Source organism: Clytia hemisphaerica, unplaced genomic scaffold (genome assembly GCF_902728285.1).
Source record: "Clytia hemisphaerica strain Z4C2 unplaced genomic scaffold, Clytia hemisphaerica genome assembly, whole genome shotgun sequence".
Lineage (NCBI taxonomy): Eukaryota > Metazoa > Cnidaria > Hydrozoa > Leptothecata > Clytiidae > Clytia > Clytia hemisphaerica.
In genome coordinates, this window is record NW_027103528.1 from 1,388,544 (window position 1) to 1,416,515 (window position 27,972).

The 27,972-nt window shown below is 33.9% G+C and overlaps 6 protein-coding genes across 6 annotated transcripts in view; all 6 read left to right on the forward strand.

Annotated features, from left to right (window-relative positions):
- LOC136799478 (signal transducer and activator of transcription 5B-like) overlaps positions 1-27,972 on the forward strand; it is a 279,436-nt gene that overhangs the window by 250,441 nt on the left and 1,023 nt on the right. The window contains exons 2-27 of the mRNA XM_067056189.1: positions 16,831-17,040; positions 17,606-17,696; positions 18,067-18,123; positions 18,485-18,574; positions 19,658-19,858; positions 19,958-20,039; positions 20,447-20,499; positions 20,759-20,839; positions 21,222-21,370; positions 21,758-21,809; positions 22,008-22,117; positions 22,393-22,524; positions 22,729-22,770; positions 22,978-23,017; positions 23,232-23,285; positions 23,388-23,429; positions 23,836-23,910; positions 24,330-24,422; positions 24,839-24,986; positions 26,011-26,063; positions 26,184-26,278; positions 26,548-26,678; positions 26,882-26,951; positions 27,093-27,175; positions 27,531-27,585; positions 27,706-27,784. Of these exons, the coding sequence (XP_066912290.1) occupies positions 16,907-17,040; positions 17,606-17,696; positions 18,067-18,123; positions 18,485-18,574; positions 19,658-19,858; positions 19,958-20,039; positions 20,447-20,499; positions 20,759-20,839; positions 21,222-21,370; positions 21,758-21,809; positions 22,008-22,117; positions 22,393-22,524; positions 22,729-22,770; positions 22,978-23,017; positions 23,232-23,285; positions 23,388-23,429; positions 23,836-23,910; positions 24,330-24,422; positions 24,839-24,986; positions 26,011-26,063; positions 26,184-26,278; positions 26,548-26,678; positions 26,882-26,951; positions 27,093-27,175; positions 27,531-27,585; positions 27,706-27,784 (2,292 nt within the window). The 5' untranslated portion in view covers positions 16,831-16,906. The remainder of the gene's footprint in view (positions 1-16,830; positions 17,041-17,605; positions 17,697-18,066; positions 18,124-18,484; positions 18,575-19,657; positions 19,859-19,957; positions 20,040-20,446; positions 20,500-20,758; positions 20,840-21,221; positions 21,371-21,757; positions 21,810-22,007; positions 22,118-22,392; positions 22,525-22,728; positions 22,771-22,977; positions 23,018-23,231; positions 23,286-23,387; positions 23,430-23,835; positions 23,911-24,329; positions 24,423-24,838; positions 24,987-26,010; positions 26,064-26,183; positions 26,279-26,547; positions 26,679-26,881; positions 26,952-27,092; positions 27,176-27,530; positions 27,586-27,705; positions 27,785-27,972) is intronic.
- On the forward strand, positions 1,076-9,442 carry LOC136799471 (interferon alpha-inducible protein 27-like protein 2A). The gene is made up of 4 exons (XM_067056183.1): positions 1,076-1,130; positions 6,536-6,611; positions 7,534-7,671; positions 8,400-9,442. Exons 2-4 carry the CDS (start codon positions 6,554-6,556, stop codon positions 8,606-8,608), a joined length of 405 nt encoding a protein of 134 aa, XP_066912284.1. The 5' UTR covers positions 1,076-1,130; positions 6,536-6,553; the 3' UTR covers positions 8,609-9,442.
- On the forward strand, positions 4,336-6,374 carry LOC136799470 (uncharacterized). Its single transcript, XM_067056182.1, has 3 exons — positions 4,336-4,591; positions 4,835-4,936; positions 5,142-6,374. The coding sequence occupies exons 1-3, from the start codon at positions 4,381-4,383 to the stop codon at positions 5,585-5,587; spliced, it is 759 nt and encodes a 252-aa protein (XP_066912283.1). The 5' UTR covers positions 4,336-4,380; the 3' UTR covers positions 5,588-6,374.
- On the forward strand, positions 9,714-10,919 carry LOC136799491 (interferon alpha-inducible protein 27-like protein 1). The gene is made up of 3 exons (XM_067056208.1): positions 9,714-9,802; positions 10,026-10,184; positions 10,403-10,919. Exons 1-3 carry the CDS (start codon positions 9,742-9,744, stop codon positions 10,669-10,671), a joined length of 489 nt encoding a protein of 162 aa, XP_066912309.1. The 5' UTR covers positions 9,714-9,741; the 3' UTR covers positions 10,672-10,919.
- On the forward strand, positions 12,104-12,907 carry LOC136799472 (interferon alpha-inducible protein 27-like protein 2A). Its single transcript, XM_067056184.1, has 3 exons — positions 12,104-12,174; positions 12,346-12,483; positions 12,662-12,907. Exons 2-3 carry the CDS (start codon positions 12,348-12,350, stop codon positions 12,862-12,864), a joined length of 339 nt encoding a protein of 112 aa, XP_066912285.1. The 5' UTR covers positions 12,104-12,174; positions 12,346-12,347; the 3' UTR covers positions 12,865-12,907.
- LOC136799473 (uncharacterized) lies at positions 14,491-16,680 on the forward strand. The gene is made up of 3 exons (XM_067056185.1): positions 14,491-14,836; positions 14,977-15,069; positions 15,274-16,680. The coding sequence occupies exons 1-3, from the start codon at positions 14,509-14,511 to the stop codon at positions 15,798-15,800; spliced, it is 948 nt and encodes a 315-aa protein (XP_066912286.1). The 5' UTR covers positions 14,491-14,508; the 3' UTR covers positions 15,801-16,680.

Consider the following 27,972-nt stretch of genomic DNA (forward strand, 5'->3'; position numbering starts at 1 on the left):
GTCATGAACAACCAAAGAGGGATGATGAAATCGCTGGATTGTTTTGTAATCGATTTTTTGTTGTTGCGACTTTGGTTCTTTCTCCCCCTTAACTTTCTTTGTGCTGTGTGTGTGACAATAAATAATATATACGAGAACAGTTACCGGCTAGGAAGTATGAAATATCTTAAGATCCCTTTCTCCTGGGAAAAATTATCTGCTCTGTCCTGGGCTCTCCTGGATTATATCATCTGTTCTGGGAAAAAATGGGACTTCTGGAAAATGTATATCTGTTTTCTAGAAATATTATTGATTATGCTCCTGGGAAAATATAACAGCTATTCTCTAAGAAGTTAAAATGCTCCTAGAAAATGAGACCTTTTAAGAAAATTATGAAGCTCCCTGGAAAAAAATCTTGCATCTGGTTATGTTTTTTACAATTTAGCTCCTGGATTTTTTGAACAGATTGTCCGCTGGAAAATTGTATGTGTTTTTCCTCAAAATGTGCTTCTGGATTTTTTAAGGCGATGCCCTGGATTTTACTACCCTGAGTATCAGAGGTCAAGTTTTCAAAGAGAATTTATTCGCGCTGTGATACTCACGGTAGGATTTTACCGGGTGTTTTGTAGTCTGAATCGCAGACCTCTACAAAACCGCAGGTAGTATAGTAGTATTCTAAAAGAAGCACGGATTCGTTAGTTAGTGGATGCGAGCAGCCTAGGTGTTTTGAGGAAAGTCTCTCCTAGATTTATCCCTAAAATTTACTCTCCTGGAAAAAAAGAACATATATTTCAAACAAATCTGCCGGCGGCTGCTCTTGATAATAGATTCGCGCCACACACACACACCATAATATACCCCGGTCCAACCGTCGTCAACGCACTTTACGGCGGGCGTAACGCCTAAACGAAATTTACTTCGCCCGTGTATATGCGGTACTTTCCCCCGACGCATGCGCACATGAACGATTTGGAAGGGAATTTTTCCAAGAATTCTCGCAGTTGGTAAAATGGCGTCGAAACCTCAATTTTGTATGGTGGAAAATACGAAAAGAGGAAAAAAAATTCAGCAATTCTGGGAATGGAAATTTCATAAAATTTCATGATTTTTTCATTACTCGTCATCACTTTTCTAGGTGAGGCTGTAAGCTGGTAAGTGTGCTTTTATTTTGATATGATTATGGCTGAATTTATCAGATTTCATCAAAACTGTGACATTTTGTTTTTTCTTTGACTTTACTAGACGTTTTTAGTCAACTTTTTGCTTTTCATTCAGATTCGTTGTTTGCATAGACATTCAATCTTTTTTGATCAGGACCCAAGACTCACCATAAACATTTGGAATCAATTTTAGTCATGTCCATCCAGAGGGTGTGTCAATCGAACAAATTGACCGCCATTATCAGATTATCAATTCCAGAATTTGTCTGTAAAAGGGGGGTGGAAGACACAGGATTTCCGAGGGCAAAAGTTTTCACCAAAATTCGAAATTTCCAAGGCGAGAGAAGAAAATGTATGAATTTCCAAGGCAATTGAATTACCGTAGAGTCGTCTTATCTCGACATACGTCTTGCAATCTCGACACCGGATCTGTAAAATAATCAAAACAAACCTTGAATGAAATTCTTGGTATCATTCTTATCGAACAAGTTCATCCATCAAACTAGAAGTTCAGTAAACATTGCAATCCTTTCAATTAAAAAAACAGCCAAATTATAAGCAGTTTTACACAACACACGAAACGCATGCAAACTTCCTCGTAACTTTCTCGTGTCCATCATTAAAATTTTACAACTTTTTTACGCTTCAAGTCACGTGATAAAAATAATTCGCGCGCTTAGCCTGGTTTCCCCTTCCTTATATATAAAAACACACGCTCTAGGCGCTAACAGGCCGCACGCCGTGATTGCCAGTATGGCGGTCACATTAAATTCAAAAGGAAACCGGATTCTTTTTATTATTTTCGGTTCACGGTAAAAATGTCTACTAAAAAATTACTCGCGTGCAAAATGTTGTGATGTTGTGATTTGGACATCTTCGTTGAAAGTATGCTAATTAGTTTTTAGCGATTACTACATCGTTAAAGTTTTCTTTTCAAATATAAGTAATAACACTTCACATTTCTCATATTATATTAACAATCTGTGACGTGATAGAGAGAGAGTACATTTTAGTGATTGATTGATAACTTTGGTATGTATTTGTTTATGTTTGATTTTTTATTTCGAAGACCAGCCTACAGCTATGTCGAGATTGCAAGACGTATGTCGAGATTAGACGACTCTACGGTAAAAAAGGCAAAAAAGAGTGGAATTTCCGATGCATTTTGCAAAAGTACATGGATTTTTATAGGAATTTCCGACCACCACTGTCCAGACGATCTTAATCGAACAGAATTGACGATCGAACCAGTCAAACCAAATCAAACGCAATCGACCGATTAAAATTCGATTGTCGAACGCAATCGAATCTCAATGGAATATTACCGCAATTTTCAGATTCGATTGATATTCGATTGCGTTCGATTTATGTTCGATTGCGTTCGATTGCGTTTCGATCGTCGATTCATTGATCCAGGATTGATTGTTCATCGCATAATTTCTACGGGAAATCGAAAGTAATTTCATTCGGCTTGTGATGATTGAGAGCTCGGATGTTGGGAAGCTGCAAGAATAAAGCCAGACATCTCAATCGAACGAAATAGAAGATCGAACCAGTCGAACAACAATCGAACCAATCGAATATTACCCAAAATTTTGACGTTCGATTGAGATTCGATTGCGTTCAACAATCGAATTTCAATTGGTCGATTGGTTCGATCGTGGATTCCGTTTGATTGAGATCGTCTGGCACTGTGAAAGAAAAATTATTTCTGAGGCTAGAAAAAATTTAAAAATGCATGTCGTCCGACGGAGGGGTATATAACAAAAATTTTCTGGAATGGCCCATTTGCACGGGGTGTGCATTTGCAACGGTTTCATCAATTTTTTCCAACCCTGTGCAAATGAGCTAGAACGTGTAAAGCAAAATGCGCGAAAATTAACAAATCTCAACTTTAAAATGAAAATGACTTAAAACGAAGACAAATGGCATTTACATTTTTTTCTTTAGCCTTTAGAAAATTTTTGTCTATGAGTTAAAATTTTGATCTGTGCATTTTTTTATAATCAAGTCAAACATTTTTCCACTCTGTGTAAATGCAACGGGTGTTTTTTTGTCACTTTCGTTTTTGACCTGTTGCATTTGCTGCATGTCGAACCCTGTGCAAATGCAAGGATTTCCGTGACTGTCTAAAGGATCACCACCATCAGGAAAAAGTAAACTGGCACTTTTTTTAAAGAAGTTAACATTTTCAAAAACTGAAGTTAAAATTTGAGCAGTATATAAGAAATTTTGATCTGAGCCAACCTTGAAAACTAATTGTTGTTCAGGAGAACGCAACGGTCTCTTGAATAACTAATTACTCCAGCAAGACCCACCAAAAATATTTTTAATGATAATGTCATATATATGATTGTTTTGTCCTTCATAACACAGCAGTTACCTAGGGCCAAGATAATTTATCACATTTATACTGACTGGGGGAGAGTAATCTAGGTGGAGTAATTAGTTACTGTTGACCATTGCGCTCTCCTAAACTACTAATTTGAAGAACAACTTGCCAAGTAACTAACTAACTAACCTATTTACGTGTGTGGAATTATTTTTCATTTTTACTTAAGCCTGTAATCAAGGCCTAACAAATCAAAGAGCTATCTTAGGAATTGAATAACAAATTTTGGTTGGTTTGTTAGCTGGCTGCTGCACGTTGTTAACCTGTCATTTTGGGTTGTTTCAAGTTTTCAAGTTTTAGAAATCGCTACATAATACACTTCCCATATTTTGCAAAACAGTTACCAGTGCATATTTTGTTGCTCTCCACAGTTTGGTCTCTGGGAGAAACCCGTTTTTTGCCTGTGTTTCCTTGGGGAAAGTTGGTTTTTTGAAATTTTCTTAAGTTCTGTCGAACAGAATCTTCTCAAATTTTAATTATGTTTTTTCTATTTATGCTATTATACCACCCTGAAAATTTTGAAGACATTGATATATATCAAGACAATGATAACATAACATTTGAATGGTGCACACACTTATAATTAAAATTCAATTGTCAGTTTAAAGCCTGACCTCTTCAAATCCTTGGTTAGGAAAAGCTGTACCTGTTTTTCCTGGAAGTACTGGAACGTTCCAGGAACACTATGGAATGTTCAGGAACTTCTCAAAAATCTCCCAATCAAGGTTCTCCCAATAGATGTATGCTTTCATTATAATTTCCAAATTATTTTCTCAAAAATGTTTAATTTTATTATCATGTAGGTCCATAAGAATAAAGCTTGTTTACTTTTAAAAGATTTTACTAGGCATGGAAGTATTTGAAAACCCAGCTATTTTTTATTTATCAATTGATGAACCAATTATCCCAAACATTTTGGAAGATTTGAAAAAAGGTGGCTTCAATGAGAATGTGCAATGTATAGAGCTGAGCGAAGATGAATTAGAAAGAGCTCAAACAGAAATATGCAATGACTTGACAACACCCTTTATTTTGTTTTGTGCAGAAGGGAAAGTAAACTGTAAGTAAATATTTCGGAAATTTTTTCTTTAGTATTAGTATAGTTATGCTTTGAACACTGTCTTTTGTTCAATGACGTTTTGTTTTTACTTTGAATCCTGACAGTGCAATAAAAAGCAAAAGGTTTATTTCAGATCAACAATAATTATCTTATAAATAAATAAATTGATGAAATTATACATAAAAGACTAACTATCACCTATGCCAACTGCATTATTTCCTTGTTGATTTTGGTCCTTTTTAGGGAAACGTATTGGAAAAATAGCAGGTATCTCATTTGGAGTAGGACTTGCATCTGTTGTAGCTGCACCCCTTGTTCTCACAGCAGCAGGATTTACATCAGGAGGTATTGATTCTGGTTTTTTGTTGTTTTGTTTTCTTATGGTTTGATAGAGCCAAATTTTAACTTCTTCGTTGAATTTGTTATTCCAGCTTTCCAGAATGAGAGATTTTCTGTGACGTGCTATTTCAGTTTTTAGAGTAAATAAATTCAAATCAAGTTATATATATTGAAAAAGTATTTTATTAAAAAGGTAAACTTATTTTGCTAGGTGTTGCTGCAGGAAGTGCTGCTGCAGCTGCTCAAAGTGCATTTTATGGAGGTGCAACTGGTGGTATTTTTTCTATACTTCAAAGTGCTGGAGCTGTTGGCATTGGAATTTTTGGGAATACTGCTATTGGTTTAGCAGGTGCTAGCGCTGGTGCAGGTTTAGCAGCAGCTGCAGGAGCTGGTGCAAATGAAACAGCTTTAGTTAGAAAACCTGCTGTGATTGGTATACTTTCTAGGTGGGCTAGAAATAACAATAATGTTAAAAATGAAGACAAAAAGAAAATTAAAACTTTTACAGATAAGAAGTTGGGAATTAAAGAAGATCCAAATTATGTACCTTGGAGTATTATGGCCAAGAATTTGTTTCAAACAGCAATAGGGTCTCTTGAAGCTTTGAAACCAACAGTTTTGGTATATTTTAAAGATAGTTATATTAAACTCGAGTGAGTTACGGCACGTCCAACTTTTCTGTGAGCCAATGCAAACAAATCGCACTAGTTTAGGGGTACTATGTTATACATCAAAAGAAGCTTATTCCAATGTACATTAACGAAATTGCTGTCAGTGTTGAATTTTTTTGTAAAGAAAAATGATTCTTTTAATGAAGTTTCTATTTATTAGATACTCAAAGAGTAGTTCATAATTTTTTTAAATCCAGAAATAGAGAAATTAGAGAACTAGAGGAATTCTTGAATTGCTAAATCTGATCCTAGATAAAAAGCATAATGTGTTACTTTCACTTTCAGATGATTTTGCATCACCTTGTTGAACTTTTGACACCCAGGAGAGGGGGAGACGTTTTCTAGTGTCATTTTTAAAGTCAATTCAAAGAAAATTATTATATACATTTTATTATAGAGCATGATCCTAAATTATTATAAATTTATATTTATGGTAGCCTAACTATTTACTAAATATTTTTACAGATAGATTTTTAACTCAGATTTATTTCGTATATAAGGGTACCCTTTCACAATTTAAGATGTTTTACTATGAAATCTTCAAGTTTTTACACTTATCGAGAAAAGTGAACTTAGTACTTGCGGGTTAAAGTTATAAAGTAATAACTCAATTTTTATTTTAATACTGTATTCTCAAACAGTGTAGGACACTTGTTACTTTGCAAGACCTCAAGAAACTAACAGAATTTGTTTGTGGGTCGAATCATATTTTTGTATTTTTAATAACTTATATTATAATGATATTAAATCTTTAATCTTATTGTGCATGGAAATTAAGATTGTCTTTTTTATTATTTAGGTTAAATAACAACCTTTAAATGCATTAAAATAGACTAGGAGGGCGTGAATAAAAGGACTGATTGCCAAGAAGGTGTATTATGGGAAATGTTTATTTTGTTACCATTCAATACAATGATATTACTTTTTATTATAGTGTAGTGACAATATCAAAATGATGAAAAATAGATCAATTTCATTCATTTTCATGTTATTGCTCATCACAGGACCAGGTATTTTGCTTTCTTTTTGTTACAGTATATGGCCCCTAAAACATCGTTCAAACTTAAGATTTCTCTCAAATGCAGAGGAAAAGAAGTTTTACAAAGATTTTTGCTGCATGCAAAACTTTAACATCTCTACTTTATTTCCAGAAAGTTCTTTTTCAAAATTTTCAACTTCAAAAACAATTTTTGATAGCTTAAAGATGGGTAGCTTTTTTCAAATGGTCCTTAAAACATAGGTTTGCAATTTTAGTGAGACCTCTTTAAATTGAGAATATGAAATTCTGACCCTTTTAGTTTTCTCCTATATTTTGCAAAAAAAATGACAGGATTTGCCATTTTTGCTGATTCATGATTCATGTATAATGTTAATGTTTTCTTATAAAACTATTAAGCCAAGTTTGATAAGAACAGAATTCAAAGATTTTTTGCTGTTGCTCATTTTTAGAATTTTCGGTTTTCTCAATGCTGGTTCTAGGGCCCCCAAAATGCTAGTTGACCTTTAAGATGCTATATCTTTTACTCATATTCTAAAGTCACAAATGCTTAAATTTTCTATATTCCATTTTCTAGTTTTTTTTTTCAATATTCAAGGAGCTAGAGTAAGTTATATGCAATTTTTATCTAATTTTGGTGCTGTAATACTTCTTTCAGACCAAAAGAAGATTTTGAATTTGTTTTAAATCTTCAGAAACCTGCAGAAACATACTCATTTTTAAATATAACCACCATTCTTTCAAAACAAACTGAAATCGTCTGATTCTGACTAATCGAAGGGTTATAACCCTCATTTTAATAACGATCTACATTTTGGGGGCCATAGGATCGAAATAATCTGTTATTCTCCTAAGATTGTAAGATATTAATAGTACCACCGAAAAACTTTTTTTTGCTACCTAAAGATTAAGTTACATCTTAACATTTTTCATAGCCATGGCTGAAATAAAGGACACAAGTAGTTGGTTGGATTATTGTACCATTAAAAATGTTGGTATAGCACTAGCTGTAGGTGTTGCAGCTCCAATTGCGGTCGCGGCAGCTTTACCTGCTGCAGGTTTTACAGCTTCTGGTAGGTTTAAACTCCTTTTCGATAATGTGTTATTGGTTTCAAAAACTAAAGAATTGTAACTTTTTTGTTGAAGCGGCAAAACAATTCTTTTTCAGATGGGAATTTGATAAATTATATCATTTTTGGGGCTAGTCCCTGTTGCGATAAAGGAAATGTGAATAGCAAATTCTAGTATCAACACAGCAATTGTCTAGAAACATTAATAGTAGGGGGCAAACCCTTAGGACCTGTGGCATCTTTTATACAACACTCAAACCTGGTCTATTTCAAAGACTGAAGTATTTAAAGAATTTTTTGTGAAGGGGTTTTTTACTTTGGCCTAAGAAAACCTTTTAGGACTAAAAAACTTAAATCATAGGCATAACCCCTTGACATAAAAAATTTGACGGAATTTCAAAGTCAACAAAACCTGAAACCACTAATACCCAACCAAAAGCTCTCAATAAATGATATAGAGGACTTTTAAGTAGATATAGTCAATTTCCAAACGCCACTTGAGTAAATCGACTGAAAATGACATCAAAACGCAACTTTGACTTTAATTTTCTCAAGAAAGGTTGGGAAATCGACTATATATATCCACTTAAAAGCTCTCTATATTGTTTATCTTATTTTAGTTTGTCTTCTATAATATCATAAACGACGTCATGGATGTTAAGGGTTTGCCCCCTACTACTAGACAGTTTAAATTCAAACATTTAACAAGGCTTACCCTGATTTGATTATAGGTGTTGCTGCTGGAAGTGCTGCAGCTTGGGTTCAAGGTGCAGTTTATGGTGGAGCAACATCTGGATTGTTTTCTGCTGCTACAAGTGCTGGTGTTGCTGGCATAGGTGTTTCTACAAAAGCGGCGATTGGAGGAGCTTTTGCAGCAGCTACATACAAAATTGTTGGTTCTTCATGTGATGCCAAGCCCGAAAAATGTGACAAAGAATGAAAATTTCCTATTAGTTTTTCTTTTTTTTTTCGTAGTTATCATAAAAGTAATTGTTCAATTTAAATTTATTTCCATGGTCACTCTTTTTTTTTTTTATACTATTGCTTGGTGCAGGTGTCTACACAAACATTTGAAGGCATTAGCTTGACTTTGTTTATTGGACAAAAGTCAATGTAGTGTCTTCTCTCTGATGTATGAAAAAATTGGTTTCCAAAACGTAGACGTCACATACTGACCATCATCTAATTTAAGATGATGTTCAATATGTGGCACTGTTTGACCGAATTGGATTTCCAATGTTTTTTTTGTAGTTCAATATTTTTCAGTCTTTAAAAAATCTTTTGATGTTTTATGTATTTTTTTAAATATTAACTTACCAAGAAATTTGATTTTGTTGATGGTCTCATTTGCATTTTGTTACCTTGGTGAAAGTATCTGCAATTAAGGTCGTTGTTCAGGGACCAAAAAACTCGGCAATAACTTTTAAAATGTTTTCCAAATTCTACTTGAATTACTTGAATTAGATTTTTGTAAAACATAACATAACATTTTGAGACATTTTGACATAGTGTTAATAAATTTGTTGTGTTTTCATTTTGACTCGCTGACTGACAGCATTAAGAATATCTATCGCCCCGAGAAATCCATGTTCAGTCTTTAAATCAGTAATCTAGTTATTTTTTGTTGTTTAAATTTCAATTTCTTAAAATTGTTACTGATATATTTTTGCATTTTCAGCTGGTCTGAGGTGTGTATTTGTATACTTTTTGTAAATTTTATGATTATCTTGAAATATAATTATTGTTATTTTTGGTTTGTTTTTCCAGACTTTGACTTTGGTGAGTCTTTATTATTATGATATCTTTTTTATCGTCAACAAGCATATTGTGCACTCTTTGTTGCTAGCATGTGAAAACCATGTTAATGTTGCTGTTCCCGTGTCAGAGTAATTCCCTTGAGAGTGGTTACTACGTGGTAGGAATAAGATCGTGACTTAAAGAAAGGACAATAGTTATCATTCCTTACAATTTAAAAGTTCAATAATAGAAAGATTTTATCACTTTGCTTGATCTTTGATTATATATACTCAATATATTCCTTTTAGAGAAAATCCAGAATGAAAATATAAAAAGATGAAAAGAATATTCAAAACTGCACTCATTTGTTTTGCAATACCACTGACTGCTGTTACAGGTTTGTATTCTTAACGTGCTGAGTGTTTCAAAAAAGAAATTATTTTAAGTACTACAAGTTTGAAATTGGATTCTAAATTTTTCAACCTTAGAAAGAGCATAGACTAACTTAAATTCAGAGCTGTTGAATTCGGTTACACAAAAAGAGTTACGAGAAAAATTCAATTCGTCAGGTTAATTTTGTTTTGATTTGATTTGTCCATCATTTCTCTTTTCTTTTTCAGTGTACAAACTTCAGCAAAACAAAAAGCAAGAAGTATGGTCCTTGCAGAAGAAGGAAGAGTCCCGTCTCTTGTATAAAGCTGGTGGTGCTGTTATTGGTGGTGTATTTGTTATTCTGGCTGGCCCAGCTGTTTTGTCTGCCTTAGGGTTCACTTCTGCAGGTTAAAGGTTTTGTTATTAAATAAGAGTTTAAATATCACACATCATAGGCCATCATATCATATAGGGAGACACCTTCCTGATATAAAATATGTGTCTGGTATGAAACGGAAACATTTAACTGAGAAATAAAACCTTTTTTTCAATAATATGTTTTTCTTTAATTTTTGTCAGAAATAAATCAGCAGTTTGTGATTCATTGATTTGTCTTATTTTACAGGAATAGCAGCTAGTAGTCTTGCTGCTGGAATTCAAAGTGCATTTTATGGTGCTGCGACAACTGGTGCTTTTTCTGTATTTCAAAGTGCTGGTGTGAGTGGGTTAGGTATTTTTAGTAAGTGTGCTCTTGGAATGACAGGAGGTATAGCTGGCAATTACCTTGGGGAGATGATGAAAAAGAAGGAAGAGCCAAAGAAATGGAATGAGTTTGATTTATTTGGATTCCTTATTCGTGTAATAAGGTATATTGCATCGTCAATTTATTGTTGATTGCTGTAGCCATGTTTTTTGTAATTATGTTTTTTTAGCTTTACCATAATTTTCATAGAGTTTTTATTTTGTAATTAGAATAATAAATTTATGCTTTTGATACTTTCGTATAATTTAGTTTCCTAAATTTTTTAATTTTTCTCAAACGATATAATTTTTAATTTTTGCATTGTACAATTTTCATAATTATTCTTTTAGGGAAGAAATAAACGTACATGGAATGGACTTTGGAACACAACCAAAGATAATTACGATTATGGTCAACATAAAAATATGAGTAATCTGATTAGCTAAGAGCGCCTTTAAAAAAGGATTCTGGTAAGCTATTTTTTACAATTTTACGATAATTTTTAATGACGTGGTGGTATACCCTAAAAACTTAAAAATCCTTTTAGTTTCGTATGTTGCTAAAATACCAAAAGGGTGGTATCCAGACTAAAATTTGAGAATATTTTTACTAATTTGGTACTAAAAAATTGGCAATTTTCATAATTTTATGAATTTTTTTCAGAATTTTTCCTCAGAACTTTTCGTGCATTATTCAGAATTTTTACCAGGTAAAGGTAGAGAAAAATATCGACGAATTTATCCCATAATGTACTCGGTACCGTGCAATAAATATTACAATTATTATGTGTAACATAATTCTGACTATTATCTGAAAGATATAGCTTATACAACATACAATGATGCAAAAAGATGGCTTGGATACCGCTAGCCATTTTTGTTTCATGTTAGAACTCAGCTCTCAGAATGGATCAAGTCATTTCAATTCATTATCACTCAAGTTGTTTCTTAGTTGATTATAGTGTCTTTCGAATGAAAATCGAACCAAAACAAACAATTTATTCAATCGACCTCAGTAATAACAAGAGAACATTTTAGAAACTGATAAAAAATATTTTCTGTGTTTATCAACATCTCATCTTCTGCATGAACTTTAATTTACGTATAGAGATGGTTACTATAGCAATAGTTTTAAAATGGTACATCATAAATGGCCGTTACTTATAGTCAAGTTATAGATAAAATAATGTGTTAGTAATTGTTGTAGGTTTTCGAGTTATAACAGGTAAAAGTATGGAAAAGCTAATAAGAAACGGTGAACAACTCAAAAAAGTGCAAATTTAGGACTTTATTCATACACAACAAAGAGGACAACAAAGAATGATGATTTGAATATAAATTATAAAATATTATAAAATAGGTTCAAAAAAGATAACCAGCTATTTTCAAAAGCTTTGAGTGAAGTTATAGTCGACAAATAAGGGAATTGATGACGAGATGGTGAAATTCTCCCTCTAAATCAGCTGAAATTAGCTTTAAAATCTCTTGAATAATAATAAATATCTTAGGATACTGTTTGCTGTCATTCTTTTAGAAAGATGCAAATGATCAATTCTATTAAATTAGTTTTATTTCTTTTTTTTGCAGGGGTAAAAATAAAAAGTATATAGAAATTTTAAAAGACTGGTACTGTTTATCACAGGATTGATTGATTAGGTATGTTCGTTATTGTTTCAAACAATTGATAATACCTCTTGTTCTGTTGACATCATTTCTTATTCTTCTAGAATATAGAGGTATTAACATTGTCAGCAGAAAGTGTTCCTATAATATTTGTAATAGATTTTTAAACTAAAGAATTATAAACCAGCTTTTATTCTTTTATAGTTATGGCTGAAAAAGTGGATGGGACTAGTTGGTCGGATTATTTTACTGCTAGGAATGTTGCTAAGGCAACCGCTGGAGGTGTTGCAGCTGTGGGTTTGGCCACGGTAGCTTTACCGGCTGCAGGTTTTACAGCTTCGGGTAGGTGTACTTGAACATTCAAGATGATACTATTTTTGACTAGAAAATGCCTGATGTCTTAGATCGCTAACATAAAACTCAATCAAGGTAAGATAAATTCAAGTGATTCTAAGAGAAACTTCTATTTTATTAACAAGCTCAGTTTTTCAAAAATAATTTGATTTACTTTTGATTATAGGTGTTGCTGCTGGAAGTGCTGCAGCTTGGGTTCAAGGTGCAGTTTATGGTGGAGCAACAACTGGATTGTTTTCTGCTGCCACAAGTGCTGGTGCTGCTGGCATGGGTGCTGCTACACAAGTAGTGATTGGAGGAGCTGGTGCAGCAGCTACATGCAAAGTTTTAGGCACTGATTGTGATTCTAAAGACAAAACATCTACCTAGATCTACGGTGTAGTGTTTCCAAGATTTATAAGATTATTATGAATTTTGTTGCTTTTGTTGACTGTGGTAGAAAGGGTGGCAGTTTGTAGTTTCTTGTGTTTCTGATCTTTTATTCTATATGCAATTAAGTAGCAATCATACAAAAAGTATAATATACCAGATCTGTTGTAGAGATTAAGCTATCTCAGAAAAGGGCTAACTCAGAATCACCCATTTCAATCATCACAGGTGACTCTTTGACATCAGATCCTGAGAAAGTAGCCAATTCCTTCAATGACTTTTTCACTACTATAGCTGATTCTATTCGTTAAAAAATGCCGCCTTCTTACAATCACTTCAGCAGTTTCATGAAAGATCCAAATCTGCATTCCATCCTCTTAGCACCAACCACTTATCAAGAAATTGCGAAGGTGATTGGCTCTTTCTCAATAAATAAAGCAAGTGGTCCTGATAGTATTCCTATAAAAATCCTTAAACTTTTAAGACTTGATATTTCTGTGCCAATATCGGCGCTGATAAACTACTCCTTTCTCAGTGGTATTTTTCCCTCTAAAAATATCTAAAGTTGTGCCTGTCTTCAAACACAAAGGTTACCCCTTGAAGTCTCTAATTCTATCTCTAGACAATCATCAAAATAAAGTAAAATAGTGTGCAGAATGAATTAATGTACAAGAAAATTTCTTGATTCGGGTCGTTAAAAAGTGTTTAAAGTATTTTAGACAAGGGGGGCACTCGATTTCTAAATGACGTCATGTGCCGCCAAAAAAATGGCTTCCAAAAATCGGACCCTTGCAGTGCAGCCTTTGAGCAGTGAAAAAGTATCCTTACAGTACATTTTACCGAACGTTTCTCATCCTTACAGTGTAGTTTGATTTTAAGTGTCGACACAATGTGCAAAATAAATCAAAATGGGTGCGAGTCAGGACTATAAAGATATGATCAGATCTTTACTGACAACCTTGCAATTCAGCAGTCCCTAAACACACCCTTACAGTGTATCCAGCTAAAATAAGACCATTGTAGTGCATTCTATCAAGAGTGTACTTGATACAATGCATTTCGAGGGTCTCGAAAATTCTACCCTTAAGGGCGGCGTATGAGTGCCCCCTCCCCCACGGTTTGATAAGTATTTGGTCCCATTTTTTTATGATTGGGTATGTGAATGAGTCCGATAGTGACTTTCTCTATGAAAGTCAAATTTGTACAAATGCCAAATTTTTAAAGAATGCCAAATTGTAAATACAGTCATCCAATCTTACTGAAGTGAATATCGCTCATCTTATCTAACATATTCTAAAGATGTATTTAATTTTGTTGTGTTAATTGGAGTTGTAATCATGTTATTTATGTAATTGTCTATTGTCTAAACTTCTATATTTTTATTTATGTAATAGAATTTTATTGAGTGATGATTTTAAAAAAATGATATAAAATGCAAAATGTAACAATATTTATGACCATTTTATTATCCTATATATTTTCCTATCATTTATTTTATTAATTATTCTATTTTTTTATCTACACAGTGTTCCTTTTACACTTCTAGTTTACACTTTTCTCAATTCTTAAAGTTATTGTTTTTAAAGAAGTAATAGTGGCTTGCAAATCATCACAATTATCGATTTTTAGGTAAAAGATAAAAAAATGGAATGGCTTTGGAACACAACAAAAGATAATTATAATTATTATGTGAGACAAAACTATGACTATTATCTGAAAGATAGAGTTGATACAACGTACAATGATGCAAAAAGATGGCTTGGATATCGTCAGCCATTTTTATTCCATGTCAACAAAACACCAATAGATCAAATTGAAGAAATTCAAAATTTATTAGATGAGTTAGGTTACAAAGATATTGGTCATTTGGAGTTTTCTGAATCCAATCAAACTGACTTCGCCAAAATTGTCTCTGGTGCACAATCAGATTTTCATTATCCTGCGATCTATTTCAGTGTGGCTGATTATTCATGTAAGTATTGTGTGGTAGTGGCCGTAGCATATGAGGTGTACAGCATTTGTGTTTTGGTCACACAAGTTTGAGTTCAAAATATATAGCATCTCACAAACTTTTTTGAAATCATTTTGATGTTTAATATGTTCTATTCTTAGGGATGAAATGGATAGGCATTGCGGCATTTGCTGGAGTCACAGCACCCCTTGTTCTTCCATATTGTCTAGGTGCACTTGGATTTGCAAAAGCTGGTATGAGATTTTAAGTATATATGAGTATCATATTCTCTGACACGATATACCATGTAATAATTCTTAACTAATGGAAAGCATGAGTTCATGTTTATTTTACACCACATTATAATAACGAAGAATTTTTTATTTATTTTGTTGAAAAAATGAGCTGAAACATTCTAAATACAATATATCAGTATTCTTTCTGTGTCATTATCTCAGGCATTGCAGCAAACAGTTTGGCAGCAACCATTCAGCCGATATTATACAAGGGAACAACAACTGGTGTGTTTTCTTTGCTACAAAGTGCTGGTGCTGGTGGATTGAGCGTGGCTGGAAATGTTGCTGTTGGTGGAGCAGCATCTTCAACAGTTGTGGCTGGAGGTAAAATCACCGGAGCTGTATTAACTGACGAGGCTAAAGAACAAGTATTCAATCCAGATCTGAATATGAAGCTCGTAATTTTCTACAGGGAAGGTCAGAAATGGGACGACTTTTCAACAGTATCAAAATACGTGAAAACAAATTTTGGAATAAACACAGAACAAATGGATGTAGGTGGAAATCTTATAGGCATTGAATCTACTAAGGAAAAGGAAGATGATTTTAATTCACTTTGTAAAGAGGAGAGGAAGCTTCCAATAGCACCCGGTGGCATTCTGTCATTACAATTCACAAAAGAATATCTCGTTAATAATGAAGCATGGCGAATCTTGAAAGCTTTGCCCAAAATTCCTTCAAAATTATGAAAACATCACTCCAATGAAATAGGAAAGTGACGCTTTCATTCATCGAGTTTTATGAACAACTAGTAAGTTTGTTTTCGAAGATTGATTTTCTTTTATGATTTCTAATTATTTCTAAAACGGTCAAATATTTTACACTTTTTTACAAACAGTTGAGTTTGAAAAAGAGTTAGACAAAAATTTATGTAGATTTTTCTCAGGATTTTACTTCCCTTTAATGCTAAAGTATACCTTAGAAAGACATTACTGTAGTAAACTGTTAACATTGCACAAATTACGTGTCTGTAAACGAAACAATTCAAATCACGTACTAAAAACAAATTTATTAAACAAAAGAAATGAAAATTAGCCATATTTACAGTGTTTTGACTTGTTACATTTGTTATGATTTTGTATTGCGCTGTGTGCAGAGGAGACTAAAAAGTTTGTTTCAAACCATCAAATAGTGGCTGTCAGAATCTTATTTATATTCTGGATATTCATGACGTAATCTTTTGTACGAAAACACCCGAAGAACACCGGGCATTTGCCACAAATTTAATTGTTTAAATTCTTAACGGTTGGCAAACACCCGTTGTTCTTCGGGTGTTTCCGTATAAAAGATTACATCATGAATGTCAAGAATTTGTTAGTATTTTTATTTTTATTATTATTATTTATAGATAGATATTTGAAATTTTTACTTAGAGTTTATAATAAACATTACCACATTTTTGTGTTGTCAGATTATTAAAATTATCTTCTCTTTTTTGGGGGAAAAAGAAAGCGGATTAATTTTAGATTTTTTTCTCAGGAATGAATTATTTCATTTTTAAAGAAAAGCTTTATAAAAATATTTCGAAAAATATTTTGATGCGAAATATATAACAAAGAAAAGTTTTGAGGTTTATTCGTTTACATTGGTAATCTTGCAATGTGTAGATTTTACCTCAAGATAAGTTCTACGGGTTCGATTTCTGTGTTGTTATTACCTTGTCACGGCAAGTTTTTTCTCTTCAGCTATTTCATGTCTATTTCTTCGTATATTTTGTAGTGAACTAACAACAAAAACGAAAGATACAAAAAGACAACAAAATAATAATAAAGAGAATAATAAAAAGACTTTCAAGATGAGTATGTGGAACGAGTTGAGATCAATGCGAAGCGAAGAAAGTGTTCGCAAACTGAGCGAAATTTACAAGAAAAGAAATTTCCCAACTGAAGTTAGGGATATGTTTGCAGGCTGGTTTGAAGAACAAGATTGGTAACAACTTTCACTCATTATTTATATATTTTTCTTTGAATTTCCTATAATCCTAAAAGTGATTAAATTGGGCCATTGCAAGTACTAGAATCACAATCTATAGAAGGGCATTACTTGTTAGCTGTCAAATGTTAAAAATATAGACTTTGAATCAAGTACAATCAATACCTAATCAACCTTTAGCGTTGAAAATAAATTGACTTGTAAATTCATCACCAGTCCCTTCAAAAGCGCTCCTAAGGCCATGTTCGCACGTGACGGTTCCGTTTCGCTCCGAAACGGAATGAAGCCATTCTATTGGTTAGAAGTGACGTAACACTTGAATGTAACCAATGTAAGGCTTCATTTCGTTTCGGAGCGAAACGGAACCGTCACGTGTGAACATGGCCTAACGGTTTGATAGGTGTATTCTTGGAATATCGAAGCTTTTTCATTTTGCCATTTATTCAAAGGTTTCTAAATTTACAATCGCTTGTACAAAACTTTCATTATTTTGCTTTGTTTTTTGCTTCCAACAATTTGCTGCATTGGTCTCGATTGATCACGCTCTATTTTTCATTTGTAGGAGTTTCCAAGAGCAACTTCCAGAAAATTCGATGCGTGCCCAAGAATTATTATCTACTCTGATCAAGAAAATTGATGAACATTGCTCTAAGGTACATGCTACTTTTTTTGGTGAATGATTTAAATTGAATTAACGTCGTTTTGTATAAGATTCCCATCTCTGCACTAAGATTTTTGTCCATTTTTCGGAATCTTTCCGCTATTTTTCCCGGGATAACCGGAATGTGGTTGAAAAGGATTAGTTTAACTAAAGGTACGTGTTGTTGTGTTTACTCATGAAACTGCCTAAGCTTTTTTTTCAACTACTCAAAGTCCTGGTCTTTTTCCGGTAGAAAAGTGATAAAGGAATTTTAGTGCGGAAATGGGAATCTTATACAAAAAGACAGTATACTTTCACTGAAGTACTCTAAAATATCAAATTCGATGGCATGGATTTTGGTAACTTCGATTTTCACTTTTTAGTCACCAGCAGATTTGATGAGCCAGATGCGTCTGCTGGAAACCAAGAGGACTTTCAATGTAAGTTTTAACCACTGTATCCCATCTCCTTGTGGTTTTGAACCTGGGAAAACATATACTATGCGAGGTGATAAGTCATGTCGACTAACTCGATGCCTTCTTCAATTCAAAGGGGGTGTTCTTTGTAAATCCCGCATCCTGTTATAGAGTCTAGAAAACAATATTGGGCTTGATCATGCTTTTTCTGACGATTTTTCTTACTTTATTTTTAAGTCTTTGAGGGTCAAGATTATTTTCAATATATCTCATTGAATTGGCAAAAGTTTACCCAATTGTTCTTTTAAAATCGTTCTTATATTATTAAGATTACATGTACTTTTACTGATAGTAAATCTCTTTTTATTTTTTTATGAATGTTCAGGATAGTTTTGGTAGTGATGCCAAACTGTTTGTGGCAACAGTACGAGATATTTTGACAGATGAACGAGAACTATTGGCTGTCAAACATATGGTATGAAAAAAGTCTTCCTGTCCCTTTTTCCAGACAGACACACCTTATGCTAGTTTGGATTAAGTTTTCTATAGACAATCCTGTAGCAATTGTCTACTGAATCGACCCTTAAAAGGTATGAATTAAGAAGACACTGAGATACCCAGTCAGCAATAAAAGAACTGCATTCTCTTATGGTCAGACATTAGATTAAAAAAAGAGGAGTTTGAAACTGAAAAACTTGAGCTTGTGGTATTTTTACGATGTTTTAGTCAACCAAAAAAAGTTTTTTTTGAACGATTCTTCAAAAGCGGCCAAGAATGGGACAACTCTCATTCTTTTTTCGATCAAGCGTCATGAAACCAAGATAAAAACCTACATGATTGGGCTATTCCAGAAATACCCCCCCCCCATATGTTGAGGAGATGTAACGTCCAGGGTGGTCCAAAAAAATGGGAGAAAAAAGTCCAAGGGGGTCCTGAAAAATTGGGAAAAAATCCAGGGAGTCAACTTAAAAAAAAGATCTTCTTAACATAGGGGGTACAAATCTTTTCTGCCCATTTGCGGCGTTCTCTGGAACCAAAACATACAAAAACTTTCAAAAATATTTTTTTTTTCAGTCATGATTTTTGAAGAACATAAATTTAACTTCTTTCTGGTATAGAGAAAAAATAAGCTTATGCTTAATCGATAAGTTTGCTAGAGTATTATGTGTCTTATCGAAATTTTATGTACACTTTTCACTGCTTGTCAAGCAAGGAATAGAAAATATTTATGAATTCATAGATGAGGTAGTCAACGTATATCATAATATCGTTCATTAAGATTTTTGTAAATAAGTCCATTTGAACTGTCCGAAATATGAATGAGCGCATGATTGTTTATGGAATTCCTTTTCAACTTTGATTTCTATCGATGTTATACTTTTCACTGAGCCCTTAGAAAATGAAATTGTTGTACTACAAAATATTTCGATCTTTTGTGTAGAACATTCTTTGAACTGACTGTGAAATCCCCAGTGCTTCGTATACAAAGCAGAACTTGCATATTGAAATCACGATAGAAGTAAAAAGACTTTATGTATGGTTTTTTGTATATCAATAGGAGGAGGTAAACTTGAATTCTCAAAGTGGAGTACCGACACCCCAACAACAAGGACAAGGTGGCCCGCAACAACAACAACAACAACAACCCATGGACTCCACAACCTCCATGCAACAACAACAGCAGCAGCAACAACAACAGCAACAAGGGATGATCAGTGACGTCAGACAATCCTTAATGGAGTTGAAATCCAACGTTATGGTATGTTTATATTTGTCTCAAATTTCACATATCTTCCCTTTTGGTTTTCCCTTTTAATGTGCATAAAATTACAATGTCTGATTTTCCTTTCATTTGAAGAGTTTGGATGCTTACATCAAAGAATATCGTAATCGACAAGAGGATTTCATCATTCAATATCAGGATGTCTGCAAAGTTGAAGGTCCGTAACGAACGCTCATCCATTACTCTTACCCATAATGCATTGTGATTAAGAACTCGTTTAGACGGCCCACTTTTCGCTCTGCCTATTCTAATTGTGAATTAAAGTTGGCATAAAGTGGGCTGTCTAAAGTCAATGCATTGACTTTTGACGTCAATGCAATGTCTTCTTTCAACCTTTTCCAAGTGATTTTAACTGCCAACTTTGTGCCCACTTTCTGCCTACTCTACCAATTAGAATCGGTCGTCTAAACTAGAGCTAATACACACCCTGATGTATTAATTATGATACTTTGAAAGCTCCTTTCTTGATTAAAAAAGAATTCCCAAATGAAATTCTCCGATTAAAATCAACGAGACGAGAAGAAACAGGTTGTTGAAGTTAAATCTTCTTATTCTCTCTTTTAGCTGATTTAAATCAACTCGGTCAACGTCCTCAAAGCGTGCAAATCCAGCAACAGGTATACATAATAATAGTTACCAAGGGTTACCAAGGCCCTGTGGATTTTGCCTCTCTCGGCCAAAAGTTTCTAAGTTTCATAAAATGTCGGAGCTTAGTGATCATTTGATTATTCTTATGCCAATTCTCTACACTATAATTGAATTGACGAATGAATCAACGAATCAATGAAAGAAAATTGGAACGAATGAGAAATTGAGCAAGTGAACGAACGATTCAAATCATGGCGTTCTAAAATAGCCCCTCTATCTCTTTTTCAGATGGCAATGATGCAGAAACGGAAAGAAGACATCGAGAATATGTTAAGAACAAAAGCAGAACAGCTTTTAAAAGACAGAGATGTATGTTCCTTACTTGTAGTGTTAAATCTACTTAACTCTTTCATCATTTAAAGGACTTGAACCTAATTTAAAACCTTGCTCACACCAGAACTCAGAATTTCGTATTTTTACTGCGAATAAAATATCTTAACCAGTACGTTTAAAGGCCGGGCTAGAGTAGATTGTTTTGTTCAACCCTTCCCAAGTTAGAAAAAGTGAAGAATTGTGCTACATTTTGGACGATGAATTAAATCAAGTTTTCGATGGGCACGTTTCTCGAAGTCTTTACTTTCACTCCGGTGTTCTTTTTAACCACAAAGGTCCCGCGTGTTGGATTTGAAAAAGTTTCTTCATTAGATCTTGCCATATTTTAATAGCATAACTTACCCTTTGTCTTTTACAGATCATCATGAAAACATTGTTGAACCTTCAGCAAAGCGTCCAACAGCTCAGTACAAAGATCATTGAAGATATCTTCAGTTGGAGAGCTATGCAACAGAAATCGTTGAGTGGAGCTCCTAAACCTGGATCTCTTGACGATATACAAGAAGCGTAAGATAAAACTCAAATTACTTTAACACAAAATCATTATTTTTTGCTTCAGCGGCAAGAGTCCGGTGATAGCATACCGCAGTGATTCTAAAAATAGGCATCAAAATTACTGTTTATTCGAGTTTTAATCCCATCATCCTTTGCATTAATTGCGTTTGCAAGTCAATTAAACTTATTGACTATACAAAAGTAATAACTTGCACGCATTACGAATCAAGATGAAAAGGATTGTGGGATTGAATTTCGGTCAAATGTTAAAAGTAATAATTATGACGTCTGTATAGCGGTGTGCTATTGAATTTCAAAAACGAACAATCCCGTATATTTGGTTGACCTTCAATATAAGCTACGGACTTGATTTAACAGTAGTATTTCTTTTTGTTTCAGGTTCGAAAATATTAGCGAAAGTTTATGGCATTTCTACTCCCTTGCAACACAAGTATTTCAATTTGGATTTCAATTTTTGTTTACTCTTAACTGAACTAACTTTTTTGTCTATTGTTATAAAAATACGGTTGCAAGCTCTCCATAGAATAGTTATCATCGATACCTTTTTTTTGCCGATAAGTAATAATTGTTAGGGTCGTTCTTAAGCGCACCGTAAACATTCCTTACTTTTTCGCATTTCAACTTTCAGTACAAACTGTTATTCGACATGCTTCCTATCACGAAATACGGACAAGAAAAGGAAAACATTGAACAACTTTTGAAAGAAATTGTACGAACGCTAACAGCGCTCATTACCAGGTAAATAAGTGTTCAAAGTTCATTCGTGTAATCGAAGTATATAAAGAGGCTTTTCCGTTTAAAAATTCTGCATGATTCACCAAAATTTCAAGAATATGTGTTGATTTGCTGTCTAAAATCCATTGGAATCCGTGACGAAGAACCTTGCGTTGACCACTGGTAATTAAACCATCATTTTGAATTTTAAAAGGAAGTTAGTTTTTTGCAATTTTTTCATTTGCTTCGTTCGATTTACAAAAAAAGAGAATCTGATATCACTAACTTTCATTTTCTAGGTCTTTCATTGTCGATAAGCAACCACCTCAAGTACTCAAAACTCAAACCAAGTTTCAAGCTTCTGTTCGGCTATTGATTGGATCCAGGCTAAACCTACAAATGAGCACGGAAGTGACAGTTTCTATCTTGAGGTAACAGCTACAGTTATTTTTTTTACATTCTCTGTCACTCAGCTAAACTTCGAATCCCTACAGCTTTGCTAGCCTTATTTACTGACCTCTATAGATACATTCCTTATAGAAACTTTCTAAAATAAAATATTTTGTAAGAGAATGAACAGCTTTGGGAGTATCCTTTGATAGGACTTGTAAAAGTTGTGTTTTTTCTTCTTCTAGTGAAAAGCAATGCAAAGAGTTGGCAGCTGGAAAGAAATTATCGTGAGAATCATTTTTGTTTTTCGTCTTAAACCGTGTACCTACATTGCACTCATTCTAACACCAGGCACAACCCTTCCTGCTTCTTACAGACCATGGACGTAGTTTTTTTAACCCTGGACGTGGTTTCATCTTCCTGATATCCTAAACCATTTCGCTCGATTTGAATTTTTATGCAAATCTTTCTTATACATATCTTTTTTCTTTCAGGGAAATTGGAACTTGTGGAGAAATCTTGAATGAAAAATGTGTAAGTAGAATAGGAGACAAACTCATTATGATTTGGAAAGGAGGCGCACTGCTATGCCGACGAAGCAGAATATACTTTACACGCGCGCTGTCGAAAAGGAAGAAAGTGGTTCTTTCTTTTGCTCAAAAATACTGTGCAAGCAAATGGTAGGAGATATGTTATATAATGTCCTTTAAATATTAATTATTTTTGATGGATGTTTTTTTGTTTTTAGGTGATGGAATTGAACAAAGATAGATCTTACTTGCAAGCCGAATTCAAAAACTTGGTATGAATTCGTAAAAATTCTTTATAATTATTTTTACAATGTTTATTCCATCTGTTTTGTTTACATAGATTTCAAAACATTTTCAATTCTTTATTTTTCCAGCAATTGAAAAAGATCAAACGTCAAGATCGTAAAGGTCAAGAGGTAAACATGAACATCTACCCAATAAACAAAAAAAATCTCATTTGACCTTGTATTGTTTTGACCAATTCTATACACATATCAACCTGGCGTAGTCGGCTCCCGTTAAAACTCCATAATGAGAAAGACATTTTCCTGGACTTTGTGGTAGAGTGCAAACTATTTTTTGCATTCGAATAGTTCCACTAAAATAACGTTACTATATCACTTCAATGCAAGTGTATCTGGCTTTTTTCACAAGAGAGCTTTTACGCTTATGTTTTCAATACCGATGTCGAATAGAATTTTCATTGTATTTTCGTCACCGTGTCCTCAAAAGCTGACCGTGCTGCAAAGGGTCGATAGGAGCATTGAATCTCAGAACTACCACAAAATACTTTGAACATTGTCGTTATCTTTTTGTTTACAGTCTGTGTTGGAAGCGAAGAGTGCATTGGTGTTTTCAGCCAACTTGAATATCAGTGGTGATGAGCTACCTGTGCTGGTAACATATTTATATTTGAGAATGCATTCGCTTTTTAATTGCCCTTAGTCCAGCCGACTCGACATGCACGTTGAAAGCACTGAACTTTATATACACCCTGGACTCAATATCCCAGCCAAACAAAATCTTTGATCGGAGTTTTTTGAAAGTGGTACCAATATTAAATATTAAATATATTTACACGGAAAACTCATTGATAATCATTGCATCGTGATAAATTGATTCACATTGAGTTACTAGGGTACCATTTTTCTAAAAACTCCGATAAAAAATGGTGGATATAGCATAGGGTCATTGGTTGATTGTCTTTTCCTTTTACTGTTAGCCAATGTTAGGACTTTGCACAACAGTTGTGAGCAGTAATTGCAGATGAACTTTTTAGCCCATAAATTTAAATCAGTTTACGCTTTTAATTTTAGTGCATGTCAGTTCCTGTCGTTGTCGTCGTCCATGGCAACCAAGGACCAAATTCTGAAGCAACCATCATCTGGGATAATATGTTCTCCAGACCTGTAAGTCTCCTTATTGTCATTTTACAAACATACTTTTCAAGTCTGAAATTGTTAATAATACATACAAAAATATGCTATGAGCTTGAAATCCTTGAAAATTCCTGTACTGTCGAGTCGAACACGCACGGGAACAGAAATTTGTTTGAGTAAATTTCGCGTTATGGAGTAAGGTTTATAAAAAGCATTGTTAACTAATATTGTGGTGCCCTACTGGTCCTAGACACTCAAGGAAGCGAACTTTCCTCGACAATTTGAGGCGGGAAACAGGGCTCGAGTTAGAAGAACTGAAAACAGTTATGTCAGACCTTGAGCTGTGGAGAGAGATGATGATGATGGATGTTAACTGAAAGGACAAGAAAACTTCTACGAGTTCAAGAGGTTCAAATTAAAGAGACTATTGTATTTATACACCATAGGACCGTGAGCCATTTGATGTTCCCGAAGAAGTGACGTGGAAGGACATGTCGGTCGCTTTGAACGCTCGTTGGATGATGACGTCAGATAACGAACTTCATTCTGATCATTTGATGTATTTGAGAGAGAAAATCTTCTCCAACGTTGCCGGTAAGTGAATGTATTGCATTCGTTGTACACGCTTTTTGTATAAGAACATAAGGCTTTGATGGCCAAAATGTTTAGAACAAGTAAATATATTTTAAGACTTTGCTGTGGAAACTAAAACACCCAATTTCTTAAGAAATTACACAAAAATACTTTAAAAGTGGTGAAAATAAGAACAGGTTAAGAACATTTTTAGGCTTAAAAATAAAAAAATCTAGAACATATGAAGGCTTGAAAATTTTGGATGTTCTTATAAAAAACGCGAACAATCAATCAAACAAACAATCATGGACGGTCGAACTTTGCATTATAAATCTTATATACCAGTTCTTGAAGAGGAGAGTTTCTCAAATGACCCATTTTGAATCCGCACCTTACGATTTGATTACCGCCTGCGGCTTTTGGAATACTATACTGGCTACGCAGCTTTCTTTAGAGCATAGCTTTCGATTCTCTTTACCTAATTTAATAAATGACCCACGAAATTTTTACTTCGATTTTCCAACGCAAAAAAAAAATTGGCAAACTAGTCTAAAAAGAACTCTCAAAAAATTAGATTGAAAGTATTAAATCTTATCATGATGAATTCGATATAGTGTTCCTTGCTGTGTGGTATATCATGTAGTTCAGCTATGAATGTTTCATGTGATACGTCAATACCGTAAATCCTCGAATAAGCGCCCGGACGCTTATTTAATTTTTCAGGCTCTAAGGGGGGCGCTTATTCGAGCGGGGCGCTTATTTTTTTATTTCAGAAATTCGTATATCAACAAATTCGGAATCTGCTTAAACTTAACTGTTTCAAAGGGTTGGTTTTTCAAAAAAGGATGAATAAAAAAAAATTGGAAAAATCCAATTGACAATGTCTATCATTTTATTCTTAAAAAATCGCTTTCTTTCTTTTTAAGACACAAGTATCTACTCAATATCATATTAAATCAATATTTTAACTAAAAGGGGGCGCTTATTCGAGCGGGGCGCTTATTCGACGATTTACGGTAATAAACTTTCATTTAATTACTTTTAGATAAAGAAATGATCACACCAGAGACGAAAATCCCTTGGGCTCTCTTCAATAAGGTATGTTGCTCTTGAACCTTTCTTCTTTCGTTTGATTTCGATGGTGGCAGAAAGTTATAATTCTTAACAATTTTTAGGTACTTAATGCTTCACTGAGAGAATATTTCCTTGTTTTCTTAGGAGCCGTTGAAAGGACGGAGTTTTACATTTTGGGAATGGTTCCATGGAGCCATTGAGGTTGTTCGTAAAAATCTCAAAGAACACTGGAAAGATTCGTAAGTAGATTCCATCTATCTACATAGGTTCCGTTTTCACTTTTTTTTCAAATGAACAATACAAACCCCTTGGATGTGGCAAATAAACATCATTTTTGTTTACCCCCTCCTCTCTTCATTCTTTACCTTCTTATAACACGGAGTGAACAGACTATCCTTAGTTACTTACCATTGAATTGTCTGTAAATGGAGATACTCCAATGTATTGATCACCAAAATAATGCTCTACTTTCCCTGATAACATTGAAGAAATACCTTTCCCATTTCAGAACTCTTGAATTCATGTCACGTCAAACTGCTCATCAAAAATTATTAGAAAAAACACCTGGCACTTTCTTGATCCGATTTTCTGATGGTGAACTCGGTGCCGTAACTATCGCCTGGTGTAACGAAAGACATGGTATGGAAGGTTTTTTTTCTTCCGAGGTTATTTTTTAAGGCTCTCCTCACTTTGGTGAATGTGGAGTCACCGTGACCGTATAAGACGCCGTTGTAATCAAACACGCATCATAATCATTTTGATGAAAGCGAAATATTTTTATTTACACCAATCAAATGTCATTCTAATGACTCGGAATTTGATGATGATATTTTCCATCTCAGGACGAAAGGAGATTTGGTATTTGCAACCATGGAGCTCCAAAGATTTCTCTATCCGAAACTTGGCTGACAGGTGAGAGAGAATTCGTTGTATTTAATCTGAGTGAAATTCCGATAAAAGAATGATTTAAATGCTATGTCACTTTCGTGGAAATCGAGCAAGGTATCGCTTGTTCCACAATATTTATCTGATTAATGAATTTTTTTTCTTCAGGATCTTCGACATTCCAGAGCTGACGTATTTATACCCCAACATCCGAAAAGAACAAGCTTTTGGTCGTTTCAAGTCGAACGAGGGTAAATAAAGCCTTATGTTTTCATTGTAGATACATTTCATGCTTTACCTCCTGTAACCGAGAATGGCCAGTGACGTGAGATTGATGTTGGACTTGTTATAGTTATTTGTACATCATTTTGTCATCTTTTCTTCCTTCGCCCAAATTCTCCGTTCGTCAGAGTTAACTGAAATTTATGATATTCGACGGCTTAAAATGGTTTGTTCAGCTTGCTATAGTTATTCAAATTCCAATCGAATGTCAATACACAACAAATTGGAAATTTTTTAGTTTTTATAATTCTTTTTGAGTGTATACACACTCAAGAACAATGTAAACTCAATTTTCTGGCATTAATACATTATATCTTTCTTTAGTTGCCACTGATGTCGATCCACATGGATATGTATCTGCCGGTATCATCGCTCGAATGTATGTATCTCTTTGTTTGTATATTGTTCAATTTAAATTTCACCTTTTTGTCAACTTGAAACTTTTTCTATAAAATTTGTCTGTTGTGAATATTCGAGGAAAATATTTTGTCTTTTATAGTTTGCCAACACAAGATCAAGCTTACATGAACCAAAATCCTTATTCACCAGGAGCTCCCCAACAACAGCAATGGCCAATGGTAAACTTTCCATCTTTCTGACTTTCTATACTGCCAGAGTTACTACCCTTTCCTCCCCCAACCACTTGGGGAAAAGAAAATAATTTCATAGAGTCTTTTCTACCGCTAACTCGTGAACGTTTGAAATCTATCAAAGTGAGAAATCTTTTTTTGAAATGGACTTAGTTGCTTGTCTGGAAAAATATTAA